This window comes from Dipodomys merriami, unplaced genomic scaffold, assembly GCF_024711535.1.
Source record: "Dipodomys merriami isolate MVZ:Mamm:240054 unplaced genomic scaffold, mDipMer1.0.p SCAF_5, whole genome shotgun sequence".
NCBI lineage: Eukaryota > Metazoa > Chordata > Mammalia > Rodentia > Heteromyidae > Dipodomys > Dipodomys merriami.
Window position 1 is genome coordinate 37,609,711 of NW_027206068.1, and position 21,431 is coordinate 37,631,141.

The 21,431-nt window shown below is 37.7% G+C and overlaps 1 protein-coding gene and 1 long non-coding RNA gene across 12 annotated transcripts in view; one reads left to right on the plus strand and one right to left on the minus strand.

Moving 5' to 3' along the window:
* The first annotated feature begins 368 nt into the window (after positions 1 to 368).
* Adam22 (ADAM metallopeptidase domain 22) overlaps positions 369 to 21,431 on the plus strand; it is a 179,251-nt gene continuing 158,188 nt past the window's right edge. For 8 of the 11 annotated variants that reach the window (XR_011366912.1, XM_069996408.1, XM_069996413.1 and 5 more), the window contains exons 1-2: positions 369 to 515; positions 992 to 1,152. Coding sequence is in view for 10 of the 11 variants with exons in the window: in XM_069996408.1 (XP_069852509.1) it covers positions 431 to 515; positions 992 to 1,152 (246 nt within the window). In the remaining variant the exon portion in view is untranslated. The remainder of the gene's footprint in view (positions 516 to 991; positions 1,153 to 21,431) is intronic. The other 3 variants (XM_069996415.1, XM_069996416.1, XM_069996417.1) reach the window with 1 other exon arrangement.
* On the minus strand, positions 1,143 to 10,264 carry LOC138809652 (uncharacterized). Its single transcript, XR_011366913.1, has 4 exons — positions 10,067 to 10,264; positions 1,918 to 2,068; positions 1,423 to 1,542; positions 1,143 to 1,224 (listed from the first exon to the last, which is right to left on the minus strand). It is a non-coding gene; the product is annotated as an uncharacterized lncRNA (long non-coding RNA).

A 21,431-nucleotide genomic window follows, 5' to 3' on the forward strand; every position in this document is an offset into this window, starting at 1 on the left:
ATTTCCCAGCTGACGTTCCTGCGTGCGCCCCTGCCGGTGCGAGGGCGAGGAGGGGTGTGTGTGTGGAGCGGGGAGGCGAATGCACCGGGTGCTCGCTCCCTGCCGTGCGCTCTTCGCCCGCCGGAGCCTCTGCCCGAGGATGAGGTGGGAGGCGCTAGAAACCACTTAGCTACCAACCGCCCAATGCTGCAGCACTCGCTCGCTCCCCGCCCCCCTGCCAGCGGAAGCGCCCGAGGAGCACAATGCAGCACTGAGGCAGCGCCGCGGCGGTGCAGGCTGCAGCTCCTGGGGCCCGCTGCAGCACCGGCCTGGGCTGGGAGGGGGTGGGGGGCGGCGACGGCAGCGGGCGGGCTGGGAGCTCAGGGAGCTGGACGCAGCGGAGGAGCATGAGAAGCTGAGCGCCCGGGCACGGCGGGCTGACAGCAGCATCATGCAGGCAGCGGCGGCGGCACCCGTGCCCTTCTTGCTGCTCTGCGCCCTGGGGACCTGCCCCCTGGCGCGCTGCGGCCGCCCAGGTAAGTTCATCCACCCAGTGCGGCTTGGAGACTAATCTTTTCGGGGTGTCTGTGGAGAACCTGGGCGCATTGGAAAGGGACATCTCTATTTCCCAAGTGCGCGGGGGAGATTTATTTGGGGGGGGGCGGGGAGGATGCTGAGAAGCAGCCAAAATTCAGGTGTGGGGGTTCGCGGGTGCATCTGAAGCCTGGAGTCAGAGGCCTGCGCCCCACGCGGGGGAAAGGGTGCCCTGTGGGCCCCGATGGTGGATGCTCTCGGAAGAGCTGGTCCAGGCTTTCCAGCTGGTGTGTCTTCGTGTCCTTTCCAGATGGGGTCCGGGAGGGAGGAGGCGGCGGGATTTTCGTGGGGCGGAGGGGGGGGGGGAGACGGGAACGCAGGATGGAGGAGAATGTGATTCAGGATCCTTATTTTTGCTTTTCTCTTCTTCCCCCCCCCCCCCCCCCCCCGCACACACACACACTTTCCTGCTTGGAAGGAGACGCCTCGCTGACAGAGCTGGAGAGAGGGAACGAAAACCGCTTCCTGGGGCGCCAGAGCGTCGTGCCACTGCGCCTCATCTACCGCTCGGGCGGCGAAGACGAAACTCGGCACGACGTGCTCAACACGCGGGTGCGGGGCGACCCCGGCGGCCGGCAGGTGAGAGGCCAGGGCGGGGAGGGGTCCTCGGCGCAGCCCGGCTCTCAGCGACCTCACATTTGCTGCGTTGCCCTGGAGACGAGAAGAGCATAGATGCTCCCTGTGCAAAAAAATAGAAGGAAAAGAGAGGTGGGGATGGATGAGGGGGAGACCAAAACCCCTAGAGCACAGGCCCGAGGTCCAAGGTCCTTCTTGTGAGGAGTTGGTGCAGGAAGCCTCCAGCCTCATTCTAACCTTAAAGAAAGGGAGGGGAAGGGAAGAGCCTCTCACCTTAGTAGCAAGAGAAAACCATACATTGGGGAGGAGATTGTTACTTAGGAAGAGTCTGCACCACCATCACCGTTGTTGTTTGAATCCTGATAGAGAAAACTTTGCAACTCAAGATTCATTCTGTAAGGAAAGAAAAAAAAAGAGGGAGCGATGGGTGGGGGGAGATGATTATATATTCCAAAGAAACTCACCTAAAAAATCAAAATCAACTTTAAAACTCTCTGCTCACTTAGATCTGTGGACACCAGAGTTGTACCTACAAGAGTGACAACCCCCCCCCACTTCATCCTTGGTCCTCTTGGTGTAATCAGGGCTGTTTTCTTTACTAAGCATGTATAAATGGTGTCTTCCACAGCTAGTTTATTATTGTACCTGTAGTTATAAAATATATCCATAGATATCCATAGATATTCTTGAATGTTATTTTGAACTTATTGGTTAGTAAATATTTTTGGAGCCATATATTTATAGGCATTAACCTGCCAGTCCACCTACCTGAGAATGATATGAAGTTCATGTAGCTGAAAATTTTTATAAAATTTGCTGAAGTAAAGAAACGTTGAACATGTATGCATGCATAAACATATTCACCGATCCAGATATACCGGAATGATGTGATAGTTACACTGATTTACATGAGGAAGATCTATAAAAATAGAAAAATAAACTGTAATTTAGCCAAATACATGGTTTCCTTAAAAATTACGCATGTAAGGTAGAAATTAAAGCTACTGTAATGGCCCTCAAAGTTAGATTATTGTAATAGCCAACCTCATACTCTGAGTTTTGAATGAAGGACTCTATCATTGGAGTTAATGTTTGGTGATGACCTATTTGCCTTTTGCATTTGACTTATTCCCATGGAGAAACACAATTTTCTTATCTTATTTTCAAATTAATTAGAATTATTTCTATGAAGGAATATTCTCAGACCAATTTGCAACCTTTGATTGTAAAAAAATTTCAAACACTCACAAAAGTAGACAAAATAATGCAGGGAACTCTAAGCTTCAGTAGTAACTCATGGTCAGTTTTGCTTTGTCTATACATATTTTTTTCCTTCCTGTATTATTTTTAAGCAAATTATATAATTTCAATCATAATAAATGTTAGTAATACACCTCTGAAAGGTAAAGATTCCTTAAAAATGTAAACCTGATATTATGATATTTAAAAAGATAAGAATTATTTAATACTATTGAATAACCAATGTTTTCAGAAAAGTTTTGTTGTCATCTATTTGTGTATCTATGCATCTGTCTATATGTTTATGTATCTAGCCATCTTGGATCTGAGCAACTTGTAATTCCTACACAGTACACAATTGGGATGAAAAACTCTGGCTGTTCTACAAATAGGTATCATTTAGGTAAACATCATGCATGAGTAGATCATTAATTCAAGTCAGAACTGGAAGTAATGTTGTTTAGGAAGAGTCTGCATCACCATTGTTTGAAAGCTGATAGAGAAAACTTTGCAACTCAAGATTTACTCTGTAAGGAAAAAAACGAGGGGGAGGGTGGGTAGAGATGACTATATACTCCAAAGAAAAACTGTAAAATCAAAATCAACTTTGAAATTCTCTGCTCACTTAGTTGTGCCTACAATTCTCTGCTCACTTAGTTGTGCCCCCCCAACACCCACATGCTTCATCCTTGGTCCTCTTGGTGTAATTAGGGTTGTTTTGTTTACTGAGCATGTATAAATTGTGTCTTCCAAAGCTATGTTGTCATGAAAGTAATAACTATCCCACTGCCTGGCACATAATAAGGAACAGTTAGTGTATCTCTGTATGCATCACCTGAGAAGTCATTGCAGTTCACCATGCTCTGTAAATCATTGACAAGTGGAACTGAATCTGGCCGTTCAAATTGTAAAAACCTATCGACCAGAAACTTAAATCTCCTATAGTCAGGAAACTAAATTTCCATGTCCTTTTGGCATTTCTGATTCACTGACAGCTGTCAGGACCTGAAAACATATGTTGATTTTATATGATCTTTGGTATTTTTGTGGTAATTAAATAGATAATACCTGGGGTATCTTTAAGATATTTTTAGCAACTCATTTTGTATTTCAGAAATAAAATCAGGATGATTTTATTTTGTGAGCTCACAAATCATATATGTGTATATATATGTATATATATATATATTCATTTGTTGATTATTTATTTATTTTTGGTCATGGGGCTTGAACTCTGGGCCTGGGTGCTGTCTCTCAGCTATTCGGCTCAAAGTGAGTGCTCTACAACTTGAGCCACAACACTACTTCCGGTTTTCCAATGGTTTATTTTCCAATGGTTTATGGACATTCCTGTCCCGGCTGGCTTTGAACCAAGATCCTCAGATGTTAGCCTTCTTAGTAGCCTGGCATTGATTCATTTATTTGAAGGTATTTATTTACTGGGGCACGTGCTTTGTAGCAATTTTTATGAAATGCCCTAAGGGTTTAGAGATAAAAGACAATTCTAACCTTTAAACTGTTCTCAGGAAAGTGGGAAGATGAATCAGTGAATAAGCAATTACTTTTTACCCTAAGGTATGATTTGCTGGAGGTGATTACAGACAGCAGTCTGTTGAAGAGCAGCAGACTAGGTAGGTTCACTTGGGTGGGTGCTGTGTGGTCTTTGGAGAATGAGTTAGGAATTGGCCCTCTTAAGAGAAGGAAATATGTGTATCTAATTGCAGGCCAGCCAAGTACATAGACAAATGGAAGTCCAGATAGTCCAGATTTGCCTTTGTTAGTTGCAAAGAGTTAAGGGCAACAAGAGGAAAGTAGGATATAGAAGCTGCACATCTTCCTAACTTACTCAAGAATTTGATTTGTCCAGAAGGCAATCCAAGGATTTCAGTAAGGAGAATTAACTGGCCATTGTGGGGTGGTCCTAATTGTTAGAAATGAATAATTTTAACTTCAGTGAGCAAATAGTGATTGTTTCATTTTGTTCACTGGTAAATGTCATGTGTATCATTATTAAATTATTTAAGAACTTAATTCCTAAATATACCGAAAATGTTGTTGATGAGTAATATTTATAAAGCACTTAGAACAATGCTGGGCATATAGTAAGTAACCTAAAAGCCTGTTAAATAACATTAACTCCCTCAGGCTGCTCCAGTACTATTTAGAAATTTTATTACATCATTGGAATGAAAACTGGTAGCCTAAATGCTTGAGTTTAACACATTCTAAGCCAAGTTACAAATTACTCAAATTTCCCTAACTAAGTAGAATTGAATAGTTCCAGAGAGAGGAGCCCTTATACGTCATTTATCTTAATTCAGGAATTGTTTCTCATCTGGTAGGATCTAGCAGTTGACCTAGAGTAAGGTCATCAGCCTTATATTACTTAATGACCCCTAACATTCATCAGAACTATGACTGTATAAATATCCTACGTTTATTTTTAATGCGTTCTTTTTCTGTTTTCATCCCTAAATGGGAACATAAAGCTATTTTAGAATATATTTCATTTGGTTCTATTTAAATGGTAACTATGTTGGTGGGAAATAGTGACTTTGTTGGGTCTATATAATAAAAAGTTTCTTTAGTGCATTGTTTAGTTATTTCAATGCTTAAGTTTTACTCCAAGTAGGATGATCAGCCATATAGAAAGCTTAGTGAGCCATAAAGTCTTAGAAGTGGTAGAATATTTATTCTTCACTATGTGTAACTGTGCTCTACTCAAGGTTGTCAACTTAGTTAGAAATAATTTTAGGGTTGGAAAATAGCACTAGAATATTCAAAATATTTTATCTTTTTCCTTCTGTCTTGATATTACTAACCTGGATGAATTGCATGTTTGCAGGAAGAAGGATAAAACTTATTTTTTTTTAAACTGACAGTGCATTGGGTAAGATTGCTGAGTCTTACTGATGTTTTGATACTGGTAATTTTGTGTTATTTTTTATTAGAATAAGCATCTAGATGGTCATAATGATATGATGATGATGATGATGATTTTTTTTACTAACCAAGCATTAAAGATAGGTTATTTGGTAGCTTATTTTATTGTGTGGTCACTTCATGAATTTTTAATAATGTTTTTCACTCAGTGATTTTATTTCTCTATCATTAGCAGAATTTCTTTTTGTTGTTGTTGTTAGAAGCCTTTGATGTCAAGAGTAGATAGGTTACTTTTCTCTATTTCATCCCCTGGAAAGTTGCAGTTTCTTAATAGTCATAGTCATGTGTCAGTGACATGGATGTACAATTTCTTGTAGTTTTGATAACCAGTAATGAGTGGGAACGATGCAAGATGGCAATGAGATGACATGCAGAGGGTTTCCTGTAATTTTTCTGTGAATATCTTTGTACATGTGTTTAAGTGTGGATGAGCTGTGCTTAAAATTGTGCTGTTTCATTTGGGAGTACTGAGTCAGCTTGACAGTAAATTGTCTGCAGTGCAGCTTTCCTTGGCAGAAATGGGCTCCTAGGAATTACAACTTTGGAGGTATTTTGCAGGATAGCACACACATCATCTTTTAATACAATGGGCATTTGTTTAAATAGCTTAATATAGATAAAGTTTTACTACCAAGCACAACTTTGTTAACTGCACTGAACAGGAAGGGAACATTTCCCAGGGAACTTTCTTGTTCACCTATCAGCCCTCTTTTACAGTTGAATAGTTTCAAGAGAGTAAAAATTTTTTAAATTATAACATTTACCTTTATTTAAATTTTTATATCTAAGTGTAACCACAGAGTCTGAGACAAAAGAGACCTTTGAAGTAACCTAATCTAACTCAGGAATTCCTTATGTATTCTAAAAGATCTCAATTTTTATGTATTGTCACTGCCTCATAGCTCTAGCTTTCTAGATGGTCAGATTTTTTTTTTTTATGTACTCTTTTTTTTTTTTTGCTGGTCATGGAGCTTGAACTCTGGGCCTGGGCACTGTTCTGAGCTCTTCAGCTCAAGGCTAGCACTTTACCACTTGAGCCATAGCACCCACTTCCAGCTTTTTCTGTGTATGTGGTACTGAGGAATCGAACCCAGGGCCTCATGCATGCAAGGCAAGCACTCTACCACTGAGCCACCTTCCCAGCCCCGGTCAGATTTTTTTATTCTTTCTTTTTCAGTCTGTCTTTTAATTAGACTGATTTGGGAGAGATTGCCTTTATTTCTTCCACTCGTGAACTCAGGATGTTGAGACTGTGATAGTACATACAATTTGATATTCAGAATCAAATACTGCAAGAGTTGTTGCTATTTGACAATCTGGCTCTGCAGATTTCTGTGAATCCCCCAGTGTGTTTTTAATGCATGTAAAAGATGCTGTGGATCCTTGGTAGGCATAAGTGGCAGTCAAGGTTATACATAGTCTGGTATTATTAATTTAGGGCAGCCTGGAGAAGGAGCAAGGCAGACACAGCTGGCTGAAGAGGGACCTAGAATCATCAGAACGTGAACAAAAGCAGGTTTTGAATCAAGCAGGAAGGGAAGGTGACTTGGCTCACACAAATCAGAGGTCCAATCCTGGTAGAGAGGATAACTAAAACTCCTCAGTCTCTGCAGCCATTATATCAGTTTTCTATTGCTGTCATCATATGTCAGCACAACTTGGAGGCTTAAGACAACACAGACTCATTGTTTTAGCAGTTCCCCAGGAAGAGAAGTCTGACAGGACTCTCACAGAGCTTCAAAATCAAGGAGTCAGCAGGACCATGCTCTTTTCTAGGATCTCAGAAGGACATTTGCAGTTCTTTCCAGTTTCTTAAAGTCATTTATATTCATTGAAGCCCCAGCCTTTCCCACCATCTTGAAAGCTAGTTACTTGCTAACCATTTCTGTTTGTCGCAGTTTCTGACAAGCTGGGAAAGGCTATATTCTTTTTTTATTAATTTAATTTTATTGTCAAGGTGTTGTACAGAGGGATTACAGTTACATACATAACTTAATGAGTACATTTCTTGTCAAACTTTGTTACTGCCTGTCTCATTTTTCTCCTACTTTCTCTCCCCTCAACTCCCCCTTTCCCCAAGTTGTAAAGTTCATTTCTAACAGTGTCTTGTGAGAATCACTGTTGCATTAAAACTATGCTCTTTTAAGGACTTTGTGGTTAGAGAAGGCCCTCCTGGCTAATCCAGCTAACTCTCCCATCTCAAGGTTTTGCTTTAATTAGCTCTGAAAATTCCCCTTTGCCAAATAAAGTACCATATCAAAGTTTTTTTAAAAACATAAATAGACCTAATAAATTGATTAATCCAGTATCCTCCTGGCTTCACTAGAGAGAAACCTTGAAAGAGTCTGAGAAATTTTCTACATTTTTATCTCTGCCATCTAAGGTTTAGTGGTTGTTTCTGCTGTTGATCTAAGTTTTAGGATTTTTGTTTGTCTTATTTTATTTTATTTATTTTTAAGAGAGTATCTCATTTTGTAGCTCAGGCTAACCTGGAATTCATTATCCTCCTTCCTCAGCCTCCTCAATGCTGGAATTGTAGACAATGTACTACCATGTCTCAGACCTGGTTTTTAAAAGAAAACTTGTGTTTAGTCAGACTTTCTCTGATAGTCCCTGTGATTGTCCTCAACTTCCCTTGAAGTGTTTAATTCTAAGGAAAGAACAAATCCTGTCTTCTCTTTACTCTCCACCTCAAATCCCTCTTACCTTTCTTCTAGTCTATCCCTTCCCTTCCTTCTTCTCCCCTCCCTCTCCCTCTTCATCCTCCCTTTTTCCCCTTTTCTTCTCCCTTGCTCCTTAATTTCTCCTACTTATTTCTTCCTCTTTTTTTTCTTCCCTTTCACACTTCTTAGTTGGTTGTTTTAAAGGTGTGCAGGCTCATGGGACAGCGCTTTAAGGGCCCACTCTTCTCTTCTTTATGCAGTTTAGACTCTGGACCTGAGCTTCTTCCAGGTCATGAGATGAAGCCCAATTAGCTTATACTTTTTTTTTTTTTTTTGCTGGTCCTGGGACTTGAACTCAGGGCAAGGGTGCTTTCCCTGAGCTGCTTTTGCTCAAGGCTAGCACTGTAAAACTTGAGCCACAGTGCCACTTCCAGTTTTTTCTGTTTACGTGATGCTGAGGAATGGAACCCAGGGCCTTATGTATGCAAGGCAAGTGCTCTACCACTGAGTCACCTTCCCAGCCCCATGCTTTTTTTTTTTGAAGAAAAGGTTAATATTTATTTCACTGTTGAGAGAAAAGGAATGTTCTATACTTCCAAGTAATGGGAAAAAAAATTACAATGTAAGGGACCCCATGCTTTTTTGATTCTCTAAAAAAAAAAAAAATCACAGTTTGTTTAAAGTGAGAAGTAGACACATTTTGAATGACATATGCTATTTGTTAAATGAATGTATATTGAATGAATGAAAATTGCAAACTATGTTTTGAAATTTGCAATTATTTTTACAATTTCGTGTCAATCTTTGCTATTGATCTTGTTATTTTCAAGGTAAATTTGGTATTTTTTGGCATTAGTTATGAATACTTTAGTGTGTGCTCCAGAAAAACATTAGTTGAATTTAATAAGAACAATGGAATTGTTTTTAAGGTACCATTTCTAATTTATCATTTTGCTGAACAGTATTTCTTAGGAAGGATTTTTTAAAATTGCTTTTGATAGAAACTTCATCACTGAAGATGATGAAAGTTTCCATTCAAGACTGAAAGTTTATTCTCATATTTTATGAATCTGTAGATTGTTTAGTTAGAAATAGAAGAACATTGCTTTCTTTTTAAGTTATTTAAGTTGGAAATATACTGATTGGTAAGGGAAAATACAAATTGTATCCATTGCTGTCACCAAAGGTGGAGTTAATCTTGGCTAGGTAGGTGACTAGAGGTAAGACTAAACCATACTGTATAGAAGTTCTTGTTGACTTCCAGCATGTAACAGGGTAAAAACATGGAAGAGTTCTGGAGCTGAGATATTAAGAATTATTGCTTAATTTAATTTCCTTAAGATAAGTTTAGCATGATGTTCTTATAATTCTTAATGATCTTGTATAGACAATGTTGTCTCAGAGTTAATGACAGAAAAGCACTCTTAATTTGTAATTTAACTAAATTAATAAGTAATTTTACTTAAGATCATTAATGAATTAATCAATTAATGAATTAATTATTCTGATTATGGATTCTCAAAGTCTGTAGGATGATTGGGGTATTTTACTTTAATTGCACAGAAAAACGTAGAACAAAGGCATAGATCCTAATCTTTATTTTCACATCTTCCCAGAGTTAAGTGCAGACAGAACAAGACTCAAGTAGCAAAAGTTGACTGAAGGAAATTGTCCCATGCCATTGCCTGTAAGGGGCTCTGTTCCATTGTGAGACTCTCTCATTAGTTGTTATACAAGGTTTCCTCTACCTCATTATTTCTTTTCTCTCTACTGTATCTCCTTTCCTCCACTCTTAGTAAAACGGCCACTCTCTTGTAGTCTCTTTCCATTTGCATTTTCCTGTGAACATAGCTTCTCATTTCCTATGACCTTTGGTTTATTTTGTCTTTTCCCCAAACTCTACTTCTGTCAAGTGTCCCTTTTTCTATTAGCAACTAAAGTAAAAACAAGTCCCTGGAAGGTTATTTACATTCAGTGTTGAGAACCATCCTGTTGCAAAGTGCTGGACTTAACTTATTTTTGGATTTTGAAAATGGGTTATAGTCCCACCAGCTTACCATTTTATTGTTTACCTTTAAATTGTATCTTGTGTGGGTTTTGTTTTCTCTGCTTTTTCTTTGATTGCCCTTCAGTTGTCCCCATTCATTGTCTTCCTTGGACAGGTATTTATGTGGCCATTCTGTTTTTACTGCTGGAATAATCTTCCTAACCTTGTTTTCCTAGTTCACATTGTCCACAGTGACCTGGATTTCACCTCTATGTACTCATTTGCTGAGTACGTCATTTCTTCCATGGTGAACATTGCTACATAATACACATTCCGTGCCCCTTGGCTACAGGATTCCTAATCAGAGTAAAGAAACGACAAGGCACTGTTATAGCTATGCAAATAGTGATTCAGCGTAAAATTGTTCATGCTCATGTGTGTTGGGGAAAGGACTCAGAGCACTGCTAACTGTCTACATGAGATAGACTCTGATCTTGGGTTCAGAGTTGGCCATTTATGAATGTGAATGAACCATTATCATTCACAAAACCATGTTGTTTACTGTTGTTTAGTACTAGACCTGGTCCCCAGTGAGTGCTCAGTAAATATTTATGAATGTGTTTTAATTATCTGTCTCAAGAATGTAGAGAAAACATTCTATGACTACTTAGGTTACTAATTTTATTATATTTGAGATATTTTCCACAGTTGTAACATTTTTTTTCCAGCGGAATGGAATGGGGTGAAAAGGAAGATGAGCATCTTTCTACATATATGCCTAATCTCTCTTCCCTTCTTTCTTTCTTCCTTTTTCCCTCCCCCATATTCTGTGGACCTAACAGCACCATCCCATAGGCATTATGCCTTGGTTTTCTTGCGGGCCCTGCACAGTAAGGAAAACTAAGTTGTCCTTCTTGCTTTGAATCCCATGCAGTGCTTATTAGAAAAGGCAGAGCCATAGTGATGAGAGGAGAGAATGCCAGAGAAAGTGGCAGGATCTTGGGCCAGTTTTAACACAGTGACATTTCAACCCAGAAAGCTGCTTTGCTGTCTCCTTGGCCTCTTTAATCACTTTAACAAAATCATTCATGTCAGTTTGTAGCCCCATCTTGTCTAAGAAAAATAAATCTGAGCTATCAAACCTTTGTTCATGATTTTATTCACCACATTTTGTCATTTGCTGCCTGGAGCAACATTTTCTTTAAGACAGTGATGTACATCATCTGAATTTATATGACATACTCAACTGAGGTTCTCCCTTAATATTTATTCTTTAGGGTGGATTTTGGCTACTTGGGAGGCTGAGAATGAAACAATAGAGGTTTGAGGCCGGCCAAGGCAGAAAAAGTTTGCAAGACTCAAAAAAGACCAGCAAAAAACAGGGCTGTAGGCATAGCTCAAGTGGTAGGGCTAGCAAGTTCAAGGCCATAAGTTTAAAACAAACAAACACACAAAAAACCTTTAATTTTTCAAAGATGTTTTTGTATTAAGGACATTTAATTTTTTTTCCTGTAGCTAAGTCCCAGATACTTATGACAAATAATTTTCCTTTGACTTTTTAACTTTTTATAATTTTTACTTTAAAATATTATTTTAAGCTGAAATAGTTACCAATTATATGCAATCCATTGTGTTTTCTTTTTGTTTTCTGGGGGATAGAGTCTTGCCTACGGTCTTGTTTTGTAGACATAGGGTCTCGCAGTTCAGAAGACCTTGCTTCTGCCTCCTGCCTCCTAAATAAGTATTGAGATCACAGGGGTTACCACCATGCCTCGCCTAATACACTTAAGTATTAATTAATGATGTGAGTTAATATAGTATTCCGTAATTTTCTTTTACTTCTCAGGAGGATATATATGGTACTCCAGGAAATTTTTGTGCTTCTAAGATTGTGTACATGCTACTTTAAATTTGAAGGCCCCTCTAGTAAAAGTAATTTTAAGCATGTATATAACTGTGACTGAAGAATATGGAAGTAGGGTTAAAGTCAGAAGTGAAAGGGACATTTTTGGTGGGGAGGTGCTTGTGTTAAAAGATTAAATTTAAGTAATTGTCCCAGAGAAATAAAATGTTTCAGTTTTTATGACTTCCAGTGACTCGTATAACCTTAGACCAAAAACCCCCCATATTTTGCTTACATATAGTTTAACAGATTTGTTGAGATAATTTACATATAACCTATTTAAAATATCTAAAAACAAAAGTTTTTTAGGGCAACCATCACCACCATTAAATCGAAAACATTTATATCATTTCAGAAAGAAATCCTCCAAACCTTCTTATGTTCACACTCCCGAAATGACCATGAATGTATGTTCTGTGTTTATAGACTTGCACATCCTACATATGGCATATAAATGGAATAGTATACTATCCGAGCATTTGTATTTCAATTTTTATCTACATTGTAGTTTGTATACCTCATTCCTTTTTATTGCCAAATCATGGTCTACTACTTTACACATTTATCCTGAAGAAAAACTTAATTGTTTCATTTCTTTAGCTGTGAATATTTGTGTAAACGTTTTTGTGTGGACATGAGGAAGCATGCCACAGACCAAAAGGCATGTAATGAAACAATACTTATCCTGTTACATGCAAAGATGCCCTTTTTATTCTACTCTGTTCTCTCTTTTTCTAAAAACTCCAAGTCATTGTGCCCTTAAGTTATTTCAGAGCCTTTATTCTTCCATAAAAGCCAAAATTAGATTGCATTTGAAATAGAGTTATGTCAACAACACTGATTTTTAACATAGATTTAAATTTTTTCCTTTTAGGGACTAAATCTGGGGACTTGAGCATGTTAGGCCAGCCCTTCATCACTGGACCATTTCCTTCTAAGTTCTTACAACATTTCAAAACCTTTTTTTTTTTTTTGCTTATGTGGTGCTGGGGAATCAAACCCAGGGCCTCATGCATTGCAAGGCAAGCACTCTGCCACTGAGCCATCTTCCCAGCCCCTCAAAACCTTTTTAAAGTAGCAATTTTATTGAGATACAGTTCGCATACCATAAAAGTAATCCTTTTAAAAAGTGCAAGTCAGTGTTTTTAATATACCTTTTAATAATACTTGCATTCGTTCTCAATTTATATCTTTTCCTCTTCAGTTTGGCTTGTCCACGTTTTACTGTTGAATGATGTGGTACTCCTACAAACCAGCTGTGATCTATACTTCCTCTTGTCAGCTTCTTCTTAACATGACTGTAGGCTCAGTGTTGGATGTAGCATTCAACTCAGTGCAAGAACTTGTATTTTCTTGCAGCCCATTACCATATTAAATAAATATTTTAACATTTAATCAATCTGCCATGTGTTCCTGAATTTCTAACAGTTTTCAACAAACACTTTCCAAAAGCTGTTATTCCAAAGTTAATTGTGTATGGTATTTCTCTTAAGAAATATTAGGTTAGAAAAAGCCCTTATGCTTTTATTTTAGCATCATATGTTCATTGTAGAAAGTGTTCAGGAAGAAAAAGGCCCTAAGTGTGAATATTACTGTTGCTGTTTGCTGGCAATAGGGCGAGTCTTGTGTATGTATATGGTATTCATGGAACATTTCATCCCATCATTCACATTGGGTGAATTTCAGTTTTTGCATTTCACTAGATGAGAGAAACAGCTACACTCGTCTCTGTCTCTTCTGACCTTTGTGCAGCCAGGTATTTTGGTTCTGTTTGAGCTATTAATCATGCCTTTTTATAGCTCCTGTTCTCTGCAGGAGAATCTCTAGAACTAGAGAGTCTTGATTTTTTTTCTTTGTACCATTCTATCTTTGAATAATGAGGGAACCCAGGGGATTGGGAAATACTTAATACATTTTGATTCTTGTTTCTTTTCTTATAAAGTTTAAACTTGCCAGATCTGCAATTAAATGTTTTTCATTGATACTTTGGTATTTCAAGTTAGAGGTCAGTAACTGTTTTGGTGAATACTAATGTAATGTGTGCATGCATGCATGTTCATTCACATGTACATGTATGTGTTAGAAATACTTCCTGTGATTCACCAAACTCACCAATAAATGTTGGTTAAATAGAATTAACTCAGGAGTACAAGTCAGAAGTTTTTAAGAATAAATAGAAGGCATATGCTGATAAGGATTATACTCTGGAGGATAATAACTTACAATACTTATAACTACTAAGGAACCAACAAAGAAATCAATGTGAAAACAGTCTTGATTGTATTGTAGTTATGAGATTTCTTTTTCATTAGCTACTTACAATTTGCAAGATATCCAATCTTCATATTACTATCAAATAATAGTTGTCAGATTTGGTGTGAATTTGTAATTGACAAAAACATTGTACTAGAAAAGGCTCTAAGCATAGGGGAAACTGAGGTAGCTATCTGGTACCATAATGATAGTAGTTAGTAATAGCTAGTGTAGCACAAAATCACAGACCTCAATAGAGAGTAACAGACAATCTGTAGTATGGAAGTATCACCAGATGCAAAACTAATCTTGACATTCTCTTCATACATTGTGGGACTTTGGCTGTTCATATTGCAGAATAATATACTAATATTGATGGAGCTAGGGCATTCCGTCTGCAGTCATTCTTTAATTCAGTCTTCACAGCAGTCCTCAGATGTTGGTACTTTTGTCTCTACTTAATAAGAACAGAGAACTTCCCCACTGTCACTCAGTTTAGGAAGAAATAGAGCTAGGATTTAAACATAAGAAATCTGGCTACAGATTCTGGTTTTAACCACTATGCTATTCGTGTTTTTATAAATAACTCTCCACAGTTTTAAAACAGAAGGCAAACTTTTTTTGGACCCAACAGTTTTAATAGAAGCTATGTTATATCACTACTTTGTACAACAGAAACATGTCTTCCTTGGTAATAAAAAGCTGTGGGCAGGGACCTTTTCTTCCTCAGAGCTCCATGTGGCTCCGAGGGAAGTCCTTTGCACACAGTAGGTGTTCAGGCTTGGTAGTTGCAATGGAGATGGTAGAGAAGTCAAGGAAGGCCAGAGAAGGCCAGAGAGGATGAATTGGTGGTGTTTGCTGAGTGTGCTGTCTGGGGAACATTTGAATCAGAATTCCTTGCCAGGAGACAACTTCCCAGAAACCCAGGAGGGGATGTACAGAGGGACAACCTATACAATTTTCAGAAAGGTATACATTTCTTTAGGGGATCATTTAATACATTAAGTGAAAACTGACCTCCATGGTACCTTTAAGGTATCAGAACAACAAGAAGTAAAACACTGTCATAAAATATGGAAAGAATGACTCTGCTTGGCCTTTTTCCCTTGAAAGAGAACCAAGATGTCTTATAGGAAGCCTCTTAACCCAGCAGGTTACATATAAAATGTCTTCATTAAACTGCTCCAATTTGCTCCCAGTAGAGACAAGTACTGGAGAATTTACTTTATTCATCTTTGTATCCAAACACAATAGTCTAGAGATCTAGGTCATATATAGGACAGATGAAGTAGTATCCAAGTCCTTGCCTATATGTAGTGTTCTTATGGTAGAACATTCTTAGTTAATGGCTTTAGAGCTCCACCATCTTGCCCTAATGAGGCCATTGCTCCTTATGATTTGTTCTTTTGGTTTGTGACACTATGGGAGCAAAATTCCATCAACCTTTGACATGAAATTCTTTCTGTTATGAGCTGAGTTCATGTCAATGAAGAAAAGAGTGGAGTGAATGTCAGTTTGTTTTCTTTTTATATTCAGACATGAAGTCATAATTCTAATTAAAACTCTCCAAAATTATGGTTTTTAATTCCCTTTTTGAAGATATATTTCAAGTATAAGGGGGAGTCTGCATGTGATTCTTATTTTATATCACATCTCAGGTCTAGAAGACTCTTCATAAGGATCCCTCTCTTTTCCTCATTTAGAACAGTAGTTTTTCCTTCTATTTTTAGGTTGTTAAACTAATTAGACTACAGAATTTCATTGTTTCAAATAGTAATTATTTTCCAGGTTACAACTCGCTTCAAGCCAATTGATATATGTATGACATACAAGCTTTATTGGATGTACATTTGAATGATGTGGCTTGATTTGTGTTTTTCTCTATCTCTTAGAATGTTCTACTTTGAGGTATTGTTTAGAATCAATGTAAGAAAGATTAATCCCTTTCCAGGAGGTGCTAATAGTGAATTGCTTCAATAAACAATAAAAATACAAGTAAAATTAATTTTTCTTTATAAAAGAGAATAATTTCACTATTTTGCTACACTTTGGATGTTTTCCTTGTTTGAAAAATTAGCTTCATTTATTCTTTTTAGATTTTTTTTAATTTAATTTAATTTTATTTGTGAACATACTGTACAGAGGAGTTACAATTACATGGGCAGGATAATGTGTACATTTCTTACCGAGCATTGCAGCCTCCTCCTTTGTTTACCCTTCACATCCCTTCCCAGCCTCCTCCCTCCCCCCCCAATCCCAATCCTTCTCCTTCTCCCCCTTCCCCCCCCAACCCCCCCCCCCCCCCGCACTGACGTTGTAAAGCTCATTTTGGACATGACAACTTGTACTTCTCATTGTTGCAACAGGTCCACCTGTATCCTTAAACAACTGACCATATCAAGTTTTAGATGTTTTTGAAGGCAAAAATCCCAGGAAAAGAGTCCATGCTAGATATGTATAATATAGTATATTTAACAACTTTCTTTATATTTTCTTTCAAGCATGCATCATGGACAGATTCTTTCATTTGTTCTGTAGCCTACAGGCCAACTAACCTAAAATAAATTTAAAAATTTAGGAGTCAATATAAATCATATTTCTTGCTATACTGTACCCCATGGGTACTATGAAAGGTTCCATGGGATAGAGATCTCAGAAATAGCTGAAAATCTGATTTCACACACACACACACACACACACACACACACACACTCTCTCTCTCTCTCACTCTCTCACACTCACACACACACACACATACACACATAAAATGCACATTCCTCTATTGATTATTCTAAGTAAGATGACTTCTCACCAATCATAATTATGACTACTTAGGGGAAAAAAAGATGGATATATTATTGTGGTTTTTGTCCATGGACTTCTCTAATTTTGTGTCACAGTAAAGAAAATTTTTAGAGATTACTCTCAACTTACAGATGCAAATTTCTTGACATTAGAGGCAACTGCTTTTTTTTCTTCATTTAGAGTATTTCCCCTTTAATATTTAATTTAGGCTATTTCTTGATTATGTTCTTAGAAAACAATTTGGATAATTGGGTTTTGTTAAAGAAGAAATCTGGCCTTTCTCAAATTTATTATATGTACATGTGTGAGCAAAAAGTTCTCTGGAATGATATGGCTTGTTCCTTAGCTCTAGGAGAGCAAAGATGTTTTCACTCCATGTGAATTTGTTCTTCAGAGGAAATTGAATTCATATGTGCCAGCTATTTACTATGAAATTTGTTCAGTGATATTTCTGAATTTTCTTTCCTCAAGTACTTGGATTTGGGCCTTTAGTGGAAATGAGCCTTAACTCCCATATAATCCTTATATCTGTAAGCAATATGAAATCAAGCAAACAAAAAAATCATTGATATAATAGGGCTAGGTGAAATAAGTCTGGATGTGAAAACTTAATCATTTTTCATTTTCTTCTTTGGATTTAGCCTATTTTTGATGTTGCCTCCAGGACAGCGTGTGGCCTAGCTGATAGAGACAGATCCTATTTCCAAGTCTGCCTTTAAAATTATTTGATTTAGTGCTAAAGTAACTAGTAATTCACTTTAGAGAGTGATAACTCACTCACTCATTTTCCTCCTCTGCTCTTTTACCTTCCTTTATTTAGCTTTAACTTCTTACATTATTCTCTGCAATGAGCTTTTATATACTCTGCACTGTAAACAAAAGATTTAAAGTGTTTTTCTCACAGCATACCGTAATTGTGACTATTTTCAGTTCACATATGGTAACAACAGAATGAAGTCGAGAAAGTCTTCCAAACTCCACTCTAAATCAAATATCAAGCCAATTGTGGGGCTGGAAAGAGCTCTCCTCTCATTTCTCCTAGTCATTTCTGGACTTCAGAAAGGTATCAGTTTCCCAAGGTTGCTTCATCTGAGGGGTATTGTCTACTGACATTTGTTGCATCCAAATGTCAGGATTCTTTCCACTCAGATTTAATTACAGCTCAGTATATCTGTACATTGTATTATTCTTAGGCTACTAAGTAACATAGAGGTCTGCTTTGACTTTCAGGATTATATGAGTAAGCATTTTCTTGTTCAAGTCTTAAATTGAAGGTCTAGTAATGGGCAGTTAATGGCCAAATGATGGAGAGACTGATTTATCAGAAGATAGCTAGAGCATAAATAGGTAATGAGGCTGCCTGACTTCCTGAATGGAGATGAGAAAATAGGATATAGTGCCAGTGTTGGCACAGTCTCTTTGCCTCTTGCTCACTGGAGCAGAAGCCACTGGAGAGAAGGGACCGTGGCAGCAAGGAAATCACAGAGTCAAGGGCTCTCCGTGCCCTCACAGCTGGAAACTCAGCAGAATAAATTAAAGGAATGCCTCTCAAAACTGATTTTATTTAAGGAACGCTGAGTTTTGTTGTGTGTATGGCTTCACTTAAGGATTCCTGTGTACTGAGAGCTACATTATTTGATCTTTGTTCTTGAGTACTGTATCTCAAACAATGGTCATAGATTGTGTTCATACCAACTGCAAAACAATTCACATTAAGTAAAGTCAGGAGCAAGAACTGAAGTTTGAGAGGAGAGTAAGTTCCACTAGATGAACTTTCCCCAGGAACTGGCCACATTTTAGTTTCATAGGGGTAGCACTTTAAGAAACACCATGGGATGGAATGAGTAGAGACGAAGAGTGAAAACCATGTCAGGTAAAAAGAAGTCCTGAAAGTCATCTGTGTTTTACATGGGCCCCACATAAACCATGGTATAATGATTAGGAGTCACTAGACTGACATGATAATGTGATTTCCCCAGCTTAAAAAGAGTAAACAAAGCCAATAATAGCTACCTTTTTTTTTTTTGTCAGTTGTGGGGCTTGAATTAGGGCCTGGACACGGTCTCTAAGCCTCTTTGTGCTCACAGATAGAACTCTACCACTTGAGCCACAGTGTCACTCCCAGTTTTCTGGTTATTAATTGGAGGTAAGAGTCTCATGGACTTTGCTTCTAGGGCTAGCTTCAAACAACTATCCTTAGATCTCAGCCTGAGTAGTTAGGATTACAGACGTGAGTCATCAGCATCCAACTAACAGCTTCCATTTTGATTCTTTCTTATTTCCTATATCAGAAGCAGAAAATGTTTTTCTTTTTTATTTCTCCCTACTTGAATCCTGCTGTACTAAAAAGACTCCTTGCTAAAATAATACTGTGAGATGGACTGGAGATGTGGCTCAAATAACTATCTAGCAAGTGCAAGGCCCTGAGTTCAAACCTCAGTGCCACCAAGAATAAACAAATCTAAAAAACTAAATAAAGCAAAAAAAAATTCTAATCTTTTGCTCTTCTTCCATTCATTTTTAATTTTTATAGTATATTGAAAGTGTAATGTGTGGCAGACAATATGCCAAAACAACATGTAGAAATGTTTTTGGAAACATCAATTCTAACCTAATTTCAGAAGGCTACAAGTTGAACTCTCTGTCTCTGTCTCTGTCTCTTCCAGCTTTATTATGCCTCTTCCCTCCTTTTTTTGTTTAAAAAAACACTTTTTTTTTTAATCTGGTTGAACTCAACAACAAAATGCAGGTAGGAAATTCTCAAAAGAACATAAATTTTGGTCTGGGATTGTGGCTTAGTGGTAGAGTGCCTGCCTAGCATGCATGAAGCCCTGGTTTCGATCCCTCAATACCACATACACAGAATAAACAAGAAATGACCCTGTTGCTCAAGTGGTACAGTGCTAGCCTTGAGCAAAAAGAAGCTCAGGGAGTGCCCAGGCTCTTATTTGAAGCCCCAGAATTAGCAAGCAAACAAAAAGAACATAAATCTTTACTTGCAAGAATGTTTGGGAATTCAGTAAGAATTCATCACTTTTCCAAGTTAAACAGTTTTGTCAGGAATAGTTAAGGAAAGAAGCAGGAGCTATGTATGACTTATTGTGAGATATTTTCACATCAGTACTCTATTGCTTTTAAGATAAAGAGTCCATTTCTTAGTTTGGTTAGAATGATCTTTTTTTTTTTTTTTTTTTTAATCTGTAGCCACACCTCAGAACCACATTGATGACTCTTTGAAATGTATTATGCCTAGGATCTACTCCATACCAAATGAATCAGAATCTTGGGGCCAAGATATTAGTGGTTTTTAAAAAAATGTTTCCAAGCAAGTTTAGTATGCAGCTACAATCAAAAACCACTGGTTTGGAAGTTCTTTAATATCTGTAGTTCCAGTCTGATCTTCTATAGTAGATGACTCACATTGTGTCAGTAATCTAAGATTTATTTTAATTTCCTGCTTCTATGGAGATATCCCTTGCTTTTGTGCTTCTGTTGGTTGTTATGGGAGAGCAACAACCCATCCCTCTCTAATGCTACAGAGCTGCTATTGTATCTTGCATAAATATCTATTAAGGAATTTATATGTATTTTGTTGAAATTATTTAGTGGTTTTCTTTCTTTTCTTTTTTTTTTTTTTTGTACCAATCCTGGGTCTTGAACTTAGGGCCTCTGTGTTGTCTCTGAGTATTTTTTGTTCTAGGCTAGCACTCTGCCACTAGAGCCACAACTGTACTTCTGGGTTTTTGCTGGTGAATTGGGGATTATTAAAATAATCTCAGGGATTTTTCCTGCCAGGGCTAGCTTTGAATTGAAGTAATCAAATCTCAGCTTCCTGAGTAGCTAGGATTACAGGCATGAGCTACAGATACCTGCCTTACTTGTAGATTCCCTTTTAGACTTTGAATGTCCTGTGTAGTGACCAGGTCTAACTCATCTTTGTATCTCTAGAGTCTGGTGTGATCAGAACTCCATAAAGACTGCATAATCTGTAACCTATTTGCTATAATAAATTCACAAAGTACATATTACTATCTTTGCTTTTTCAGAGACATCAAACAACATGCCCCAGTTTATTCCACTTTTAAATGGAAGACCCAGAATTCAAGCCCAGTTAGATCTTTAAAGTTTATTCTTTAAAGACTGCTTTTGTTTTGTTTCATTTTGTTTTAAATGACCTGCTTCCATGCACTGTTCTGGCTTTGGTAATAATCATGCAGATAGTTGTATTTAAAGAACAGTTTGGTGTACTAGGGAATCAATGGTAAAGCACACAAGGTTCAATCACTGATACTGAAGGAAAAAAAGAGAATGCTTTAAAGGACCATTTCGCTAAGGAAATGTGTTAATTAGATGTAATAGATGACAGAGAGTATGAAAACAATGGATGTGATTGAGTTAGCCAGACAGAAAAGATATTTAACATACTCATAAACATATGGATAAAATCCATTTATTTTTATATGTGTCATGCTAATTTATATATTAGGAA